This window comes from Neopsephotus bourkii, unplaced genomic scaffold, assembly GCF_033783945.1.
Source record: "Neopsephotus bourkii isolate Nb327-2 ecotype Australia unplaced genomic scaffold, CSIRO-AGI_Nbou_v1 NB_1745, whole genome shotgun sequence".
NCBI classification, from domain to species: domain Eukaryota; kingdom Metazoa; phylum Chordata; class Aves; order Psittaciformes; family Psittacidae; genus Neopsephotus; species Neopsephotus bourkii.
In genome coordinates, this window is record NW_026902219.1 from 1 (window position 1) to 9,846 (window position 9,846).

At 42.6% G+C, this 9,846-nt stretch overlaps 1 protein-coding gene across 1 annotated transcript; it reads left to right on the top strand.

The window, feature by feature from the left end:
• Positions 1–5,256: 5,256 nt before the first annotated feature.
• Positions 5,257–7,702, top strand: LOC133224916 (E3 ubiquitin-protein ligase RBBP6-like). Its single transcript, XM_061376840.1, has 5 exons — positions 5,257–5,363; positions 6,113–6,216; positions 6,647–6,832; positions 6,913–6,991; positions 7,085–7,702. The coding sequence occupies exons 1-5, from the start codon at positions 5,312–5,314 to the stop codon at positions 7,144–7,146; spliced, it is 483 nt and encodes a 160-aa protein (XP_061232824.1). The 5' UTR covers positions 5,257–5,311; the 3' UTR covers positions 7,147–7,702.
• The last annotated feature ends 2,144 nt before the right edge of the window (positions 7,703–9,846 follow it).

Genomic DNA, 9,846 nt, shown 5'->3' on the forward strand with positions numbered 1-9,846 from the left:
CATGATGTTTTGATGTTCGTGATTTATAATTGATTTTTGGTGCTTTCTGTTGCGTACAAGTGCTTTCTTTTAAGTTCTGATCACCTTTCTGTCTCCTCCTAGAAGTCGAACTGAGCCAGCGAGCAGAACATCAGAAGCAGTACGTAAAAACCCGATCTCACCTGTTTTTCTACTCACTGCACTGAATTCTAAACAATGTAGCCTTGTATTAATTTTCCAAATATTAACTTCATCTATCTTCCAGTAAAAAACAGTCCAGAGTGTAATTCAAATGCACTGATTCATCATGGTGAAAACTGAGTCACGCCATCAATTTGCAGAGTTCTGATGTGAATGTTGGGATTTATGCCTAGTAATGCATGGTATTTCCTATTGCATATGCTAGGATATGTCCTGTGTGGCTTTGTGTTGTGCAGATAGTGCCTGATCATCTTTAGTTCACGCAGGTTCCAGGTGTGCACAGTTGAACTTGGTGCCACGTTCGAGATCTGTCTGCCTATAGTTAATAATGTTGTGAGTTTGTACAGCCTTTTCTGTGCTTTTTGTACAAACTGCACTTCAGCAGTAGTTCTCTGCAAACACTGCGGCCCATTCCTAACCAGCGGCCTGAGGACTTCATTGGGGCAAGCTACAGGCGTAGGCAGCTGGGAGGGAGGAGTATGTTTGCAATGGAGGAAAAAATGCCATGACTGTGCTTTGAATCCGTGCTTTCATCGTCAGGAAAGATTGGGTTTGGTCTGATAGAAAGAAGAACAAAAATTCTCACGCTTCCCAAACTGATTTGGAGAGTGTGTCCTGTGGTCTATTAAAATACAAGAAATATTTTTTCTCCATTTTTATAGGCTACTCTGTCATAGTAAACACCTTTTTTTTTTTTGTTTCCCCCCCAGTAATTTGAGCAGTTTCTTTTTTTCCTAGACAAATTGGCAGGTTACTTTTATGGCTGATGGTTCAGATTGGTGTTTGGGTTTGGTGGGGTATGGTGAGTTTGGCATCTTTGCAGTTATTCGTCAAAGCATAACTGTATAAATGCATGTTTAAATGATGAGACATGAGCTGACTAATTTACAAACTACACTGCAAGTAAGTTTCCTGTAGTGATGCTTCCTTCTCAAATAAACTTCAGCATTTTTTCACAAGGGCCCCTCTCTGAGATATTCTGGAGCAGTAAGTCCATCTCCAGCAAGTTGGTTAGTTTAGTTTCCTCTCATTAGCCACATAGGCACTTTTCAGTTGTCACAGGTTTGGACTTTATTCTGAACAAATACAAATTACAGTAGGTTGGCAATGCCTCTTTCAGTGACACGCAGAGAATAGAGTGCAGATTTTCAGACTGCAGTAGAGGTTAACTCTTGCTATGTTTTGACTATAGAACTTGAATATGCGTTTATTTTTTACTGAACAGATGAATGAATGTTTTTGAATTTCTAGTCATTAGAGGCATAGAAGCATTCTTTGGACACTGCACAGTCCCGTGAATTCCAGCCTCTGGACAGTGGAGAACGCAATCAAATTTGTTTGCGTGCAGACCGTGTCAACTGTGTAAATTGTGTACTTGGTTGTTTAGAGGAATGTACCAGTGTGTATCTACGGTGTATTAGCAGATGTGACCAGCTGAAAATGTTGCAATGGCCTGTTTGGGGATGGAACTGCTTGCTCTTTTGGCTCGACACTGTGTAACTTTGGCAGGACACTAATGACTGCCCTTTGTGAAAAAGTGTAGTGCTAGCCAATTAAATGGAAAAGATGGGAGCTAGTTCTTTCTCCTAAGAAGAGAGGCAGGAGTTCATTTGTAAGAACGAGGGGTCTTCCCAGCGGCAGCATCTTCCCTCTCTCACTGAAGAAATGAAATTTGGGGCCTTCGGCTGTCCCTGCGTGTGTCCTTGGTTCTGTAAACCCATGTGAAGTTTGACTCTCAAATGTGAAAAACTGCCCAAGTGGTGTGCACATTGAATCTTTTGAGAAACGCACGAAGGACACATAAAGCAGCTCCAAACTGTTACTTACTCGAAACACATTATTCAGGCTGGCTTAGCACAGGGGCAGTGTGCTGTGAACTAGTTTTTGTTTTATTATTACAGTGCAGTAAATGCCATAGTTGAATTTTGGTCTATTGCTAGTAACGTTTTGTGAGGTTTGGATATATTTTGTAAACTGTTTGGGTTCAAACAAATTAGTCAAACATCTGCAAAGTTTCCTGTAAACGTTAATGGAAATGATTTCATAGATGTCCATCTGGATCGTATAACTGATAAGAAACTGTGTATATGAACAAGCCGTTTAATAAAATGCAGAAACTGGTTGATTGCTCTTGTGAACAAATGCGTGTAGAAGTGAAGATGTACGTGGTTGATCTGAAAGATGGGTGATTGGAGGTCCGAATCATTTACAGGCACTCCCTTAGACCTTTCTTGTGTATGGACTAGTGTGTAATAAAAACACCAGAAAAATCAGCTGGCTTCAAGATCTAGTTCTGCACGTGGGTGGTATTACAATATGTCCATTAAAAGGACACAGTCCCCTGGAAAAGCCTGCAGGTTGTGCTCACTGTAGTTAAATCCCTTAGTAGGAAGAAGTTAGTAGGGGGGGAAATGCAGTTTGGATTGCCTACAGGACACGATGGTCACATTTCTACTGAAAAGAACCTTGTGTCTTGCTGAGGGATCAGAAAGATTCCTTTCAGCGCTTTTGTGTCTGATGCTGAATTTCAGCAAGCAAGAACTGCAGCCCTGCCACTAACACCGTGTGTTCTTTTTAGTGCTGCAAAATGTAAATACTGTAACTTGCAGAAATCTTTCTCAATTAAATGCACAGTAGCTATCTTCTCCTTCAAATGGGCTGGAGCTTCAAAACCAGTTGAAAACTACTGCTAGTGTCATTTCTTTTACTGATCACTTCAGCCCACTTGGAAGAAAAGTGATCGGTTACACAAGTCTATGTCAAGCCTAAGGTTTTGAGTGCCCAAGGATGCTCTTTTTCAAGTAGGCTAGCGGGCACATAAGCATCCTGTACAAGCACAAAGTCTCCCCAGCGCACGCTCAGGACAACTGTGTTTCATAGAAGCATCTGTTTTCAGGCAACATCAGCTAGCATTGTGGTGCCCTTTACAGGATTGAGCAAGCGGTGTTGTCTTTGGCTGGGTGAGCTTGCATGTGTTTCTAATGTGTGTGTCAAATAATTCCGTGTTAAACAGACTGACAACCTGGCTGAAGCCAATGCTTCTGAAGAAGATAAAATAAAAGCCATGATGATACAGTCTGTGCGTCAATATGATCCAGTCAAGTAAGTGTTGATAATGTCAAATCAGTCCTTTCATGATTATGGGAAAAACTGTGTAGAGACACATGCATACCTTTTTCTTCCTGAAACCTTTTCAGTCCCAGGAAGAAGCCCTTGGGGACACCTCCACCATCGTATGTTTGCTTTCACTGCGGAAAACCTGGCCACTATAGAAAGGACTGCCCAAGAAATGGGGTAAGGTTTTGGGGACTTCCGGTGTTACTTTCTGACCTTGTTTAATTTCTGACCGTGGCAGTCAAGTAACAAATACAGGAATAATCGTATTGAGAACTGTTTCTCTTGAGGGGAAATAGAGAGGTTACATGGCAATGCTGAAAAGCCCTTCAAAGTTCAAGGGAAAGCCGGGATTATAAATGTAATTTTTTCTTTTTTCTAAGCCACAGACCTGAAATAAGTCCATAGATCTCTTCATCTATGAGTTTACATGCATATTCTTATGTATTTCAATATTACTGGAAATGTTTCTGGTTTAACTCTTTTTAATGACAGTTCACGTTTTCAGGATTTTGTATGAAACCAAGATGTTTCTGTTGACCCCATCTACTGAATATTTGTGTGTTTTACTGACACAAGTCCCTGGTTGAGTATTCATGCCCTTTAACATTAGTCCCTGAGTGTATACGCGTGAGGTATGAATTCAAGCTTCCTCTATAGCTGGTGAATAGATGTTTCTCCAGTGGCTGACCCAGAGCCCTGACTTAAGCTTTCCCTCTGAACTGTGCTGTGGGGGGGAGCAGGTTTGTATCTCTTCTCCCAGTGCATCATGAGGCAAGGGATATTTCACCCTTAAGAAACCTCTTGTTAAGCCAAAGAATGTCGACTCAGATCAAAACTCTGCTTAAGCCTTTCACAGGATCAGAGAACCAACTAGGTTGGAAGAGGTGCATCAAGTCCAACTGATACTTCAGGACTGCCAAATCCATCACGAACCATGTCACTAAGGGCCTCATCTACGTGTTCTTTTAAACACTTCAGGGACAGTGATTCCACCACTTCCCTGAGAAGCTGACTTAGGAACAATAGCTGACTTAGGAACATCCTGGCCATGTTCATTTAGGAAAAGAAGTATTTCAGTTGAACAACCTTCACGCTGGGTAAAAGGAGAGGATTTAAAGGGTTTTGCTTCTTACAGTCATCACTGAACTGTCAGTTTAAGTGTAGCTCTTAAGATGAGGTATGTCTGCATTTCTTTTCCTAACAGGACAAAAACGTCCAGTCTGTTCCCAGACTGAAAAGGAGCACAGGAATTCCAAGTAGTTTCATGATAGAGGTGAAAGATCCCAACACGAAGGGTGCAATGCTGACAAACAGCGGCAAATATGCAATACCGGTTATTAATGCGTAAGTATGGAATTAATTGGACTGACCAAAAAGCGAATGAGAGAAAGCGTGCATAAACATCTGAGTGGCCATGCAATCAAGTTGGACTGCATCTGTAATTACTGGAGAGGAAGCGCAGTCATTGCCTTTTAACCTTAAGACCTGTGACACTTGCCCCTCTAAAAAGAGGGTGATCATTCATACTTGTCATGCCCCTGGAAGCTGGTTCAAGTTGTGGTGCACCAAGGATCTGTATTTCTGCAAAACATTTTGGTAGTGTTGGCAGGGGACTCGTTCTCTTTGAGAGCTCATTTTGCTTCTGGTTTATGTTTCAAACGCTTCTTACAAAACTGTAACCAATAGCTGTTGGGTTGAGATTTCCTCCCCTTCCGAGTTTTTATTTTACAGAGTTATGGCTACAGAAAAGTAGTTTCAGCTCAGTACCTACAGTTCAGAAGGCTAACGTGGAGTGAGAAGAATTCTATCCAGTATCTTCTTTTGATGAAATACAAAGCTTGGAAAAGCATTCCTTTACCCATCTTTAAATTTGTTCTTTTTCCTTCTCCACACGCCCTCCAGGGAAGCTTATGCTAGAGGAAAGAGGGAAAGGCCTCCCTCCAAGGAGCCATCCTCCTCCTCTTCTGATGCTCCTATTCCAGATGAGCTGTTATGTCTCATTTGTAAAGATATAATGACTGATGCAGCTATTCTTCCCTGCTGTGGAAGCAGTTATTGTGACGAATGTAAGTGTTATTCCCATATTGTTAATTCAAAACATCACATCTGATCTTCTGAAAGCAAACATAGCAGATAACAAGATTACTTTGTTACCTGTTCTAATTAAAACCTAAGTATACCCTGACTAGGAAAGGACTCGTCTCGTATAAAGTAAAAAAAAACCAAAACACCAAAAAAGAAAAGGCAGAAAACCTGGTTCTCTTTCTACAGATCCAGTTACATCCTCTTTACATGCAGAGGAGTGCCTAACTGTGCAGGTGATTACAGTATTAGATACCAAATGCTTGTCCACAGCCCTTTCTCTCATACAAAATTATACAGCCATCTCTGGTGACTGACTGTGGTCTACAGCAAACGGATAGTAAGGCATTTAATCCACATTCTTCTCCACGGGAGAGCTGGTTCAAACCTTCAGAACTCAGACCTATCAACACTTGTTTTTGTGATGTGCTTTGTTCATTAACTTTGGGGTCCCTGACTTCTTGCTGTAGTGGATAGTGGAAAAAGGATGAGTTGAACCATGAAGACACAGCCTACACTCCCATCTTCCAATACTACAACAGTGAAATGTCAAAACTGTGGACCTATTTGCTGCATACTAGTAAATTTTACACTCCTGAATATTTGTAGCTTCATGCTGTACACTCAAGACCACATTCATCAATGAATCATACACATGTTTTGGTTAGAACCCAACAACTTTCCTTAGTTTGGCTAAAAACTATTGTCTTGTGATTATACTAATTATGCACAGGTATTAGAACAGCATTGCTGGAGTCTGAGGAATATACATGCCCAGCGTGTCATCAGACAGATGTTTCTCCTGATGCTTTAGTTGCCAACCAGAGCCTGCGCCAGGTAGTGTGATGAGTTTTACATCAGTTGTACAAAGAGCTTGTAAGGAGCTGAGAGAGAAGACAATATTACTGTAACATTAATTTAGCCTTAAGCAAGGCTAAATTGAATAAGGCTAAATTTACTTTTCAAACACATTATCTCTGACAGCTCTTTAGAGACAATCTGACAAATTCAGGTCACGCTTCTGTTTAACACAATCACCTCACTTTCAAATTTGGTGTTAACACTGAAGTATTTTAAATACAGATACCCTGAGTTAACCCTCATTGACATCAGTGTTGAATGCGGTGTGTTTATATAGCTGTGGTCGAATGCTGTTAGGATTGATAGCATTTCCAGGAGTACACGAGTCATTTTACTCCGTGGAGGTTTTGTTGGTGTATCTGCTGAAGTTTCAGATTACCTTTATAAAATGTTCCTCTGCCTCTAGGCTGTGAACAACTTCAGAAATGGAGCTGGCTACACAAAAAGGCTCCGTAAGCACATTCAGCAGCAGCAGCCGTCGCCACCACCTCCAGCACCACTCACGACTGTTATCCCTCCTGCTGCTTTGGTGACTGCTGCTCAACTGCCTCATTCTTCCTCTCTGTCAATCAGCAGCTTGTTGGAAGAGAAGGTAAGCTTTATTTCCACATATGCAGTGACTCCAGGATTTCAGTAGAGCTTATTTTGCAGCTGTTTGCGTTTATTCACAAGGGCTCTCAAGTTCCTGTACGAAGACAGCTAGTGCTGCCAAGTCTTCTGGGCTCCCAAGGGCAATCGGTACCCACAGCTGGTAAGTAATGATAGCTTTAGAACTTGTGTTAAAAAATTACCTTCAGATAAGCTGAACGGGCCTGTTTTCTTTTTCTTCTCCCCTCTCCAAAAGGTCCTCCGAGGGCAGACAGTACCATCCACGCACCAGGTGCCAGAACAAGCTGTGAACTGTAAGTGTGCTATAGAAATTCAATATGTAACTACTGGTAACCTAGGCTGTAACGTATGACTTAGACAACAGCTGATCGATAATCAAATAAGTGTGCACAGAGAGCTGCGGGGAATACAATTGGTAACTGATTTTTAAATGGCTCAGTCTGAATTGCCTATAAGAAAGGGGATGCATGCTTGCAGTAAGATTATTTCAACTAAAACTCTGGTACATGATTAAAAAGAAGACTGAAAGAAGGATGCTTTTTGAGAAAACCATAAGTACATATAAAAATTAAATACAAAGAAAGAATCAGATGGAAAGCTTTGGATTCCTGGCTGAGTAGGGCTGAAGAAATGGGGTTCTCAGTTGAAATCAGCATCCAACATTCTTGTTCTAACAACATAGTCGATACTGATTGAGGCAGTTCTTGGAAAAATCAGTGCTGTCGTTTTATGACAATTCTGAATTGTTTCCACTTAGTCATCTCAAATGGCCAAGCTGCTTTCTCTCAGTTGGAGAGAGAAGAGCCTGTTTCTGAGTCATGTTAGTCCTTCGTTTTGGTATAGATTTGTTACAGATGGCTTTTCTATACAGAAGCTTCTATATAGATAAGTTGCACTTTACAAGAATTTAGAACAGAAAAAGTAGCTTCTGTTTCTACAAGAAATTTTCCTTTATCATTCCCCAACCTAACTGTAGCCAGGGGCTCTGCTGGGGAGGGTTTTGAATCTTCCCCCGCTCCTCCTCAGTCTTCATCTAAAGTATGTCAGGGCAGGCCCTCTCATTCCACTAAATCTCCGGTGTTTATTTTCACTCTGAGGGCATTCTCTCTTCCAGTGCTCCCTCTGTTTACAGACTGCACTCTCATCATTCTCCAAGTGCAACCCATGCAGTCTGTTCACAAGCCTTTCCATGTAATCCTTCTTTCTGACCCTTTCCTCCCAGGCCGCTCCCCCCTTTCCTGCTTTCCTGGGTGAGAGCAACAGCCAACAACATTTGTTTCCTCCCTATGATTTCCTTCTCCCTTTCAACTCCTCTGTTACTGTATATGCTCCAGGCTGTTTCCAGTGATTTATTGAGTGACCGAGAGTCTGTCCCTCCCAGTTTTTGCAGCTTGCATTTAATACCTGGCTCTGATTGACCAATAAAAAAGGTAAGATAACTGTGCTGCACCTTTTTCAGGGTCCTTACCTCTATACTTATGTTTCATTCCAAACAAAACCAACCGCTGATATTTGGTTAATAAATCCTGCTCAGGCAGAACATTTGGATCCCATGTAGGGTCTGTGGAGGGAAAGTGGTCGTCCACTGACACTGCCCTGTGCCCCCTGCGTATGGAACTTTTCTGCCTCCTCCCTTGCTTTTGCCAGCACTCTATCATCATAAGTTACCAAAGTATCCAATCCTACTTGTAAATCATTCCAGTCTGGATCTTGTGTTCTAATAATCGGCTCCATCACTTTAGTTACTTTTTCAGGATCTTCCCTATCGGGCTCAGCTAACTCTTTCCAGGCTCATAAATCTGACACAGAAAACGACACCTTGATAGTCACCAGCCCCTCCACCCCTGTTCCTTGGCGTAAGGAGCTTGTATACCTCGGAGAGCACCTTTCGTTGTTCACCTCATGATGGAGCTAGAGCTCTCTTCCCATCTGCATCCAAACCTGCCCCCCCCCCTCCCCGCCCCAGCTCCTTCCTTCTTTTAATTTGTGGTCCAAGTAATAATTCCACATCCTCTTTTTCCTACCTCCATCTAACACACCACTTACCAATACTACACGCAGAACATCAACTCTTGAGCGGTTTGTTATTATCCTCCTCCAGTGCTAATACCATGGGATCTGTAGATATATGCACACACCCCTTTCACAAGTCCGAAATACTGTGCCAATCAAAGAATAAATCAATATACCATAACTCATCCCACTTCACCTCCATCCCACTTTGGCAAACCAATCAATTATAATGAATTGTACTGTTCACAGGCCACTTCGCCCCAGACTCCGGCCTATACAATGGCCACCATTGATTACAATACTTTATCGAAGTCTCCTGAGTGACTGAGCCCACCCGGGGATCCACCAATTTGTTTTCAATGCTGCAAAATGCAACCCAATGGGAATTCCTTCAAAATCCTCCCTTTGGAGGCAGTGGTCCTGACCTCCATCCAAGTGCAACGTCCAGACAACCAACCAAATCCTTAGCCGCTGCACAGGGCATCCCCTGTGACTCATGGGGACAAGTTACCAAAAAGAACGCCTTGCTAAAGCAATAAAGTCAGGCTCTGACCGAGGTCCCGAGTTGGTCCGGGGATCTGTGGTTCCTTTCAGGGAAATCCCCAACACTGGCGTGAAGGCCCCAGAGGGTCCCCAGGTCAGCAGGAAGCACGGCAGAGGGGCCATGTTCGGGCACCAGAGTTTTATCCACAGAAGTCCTTTGGAGAAACTCTCTAAGGCTCAATGTGGAGTTTCAGAAAGCAGCTTTCTTTATTGCAGCGCTGGGCGCACACGCAAACAGTTCCACAAAGGTGAGCGTGCCCGTTCCTTGCCGGCAGCAGCTCTGTATTCAGCATACTCATGCATATTTACAGTCTTTCCAGGAGGGCATTTCCATATTCACGAGATTCCCAGGAGCTAATTATAATATCTGCATTTCAATTACACATGCGCTTTCTTGCGGAGTGGGGGTCTCTGATGGTCGCCCACAGTCTGCCTTACTGT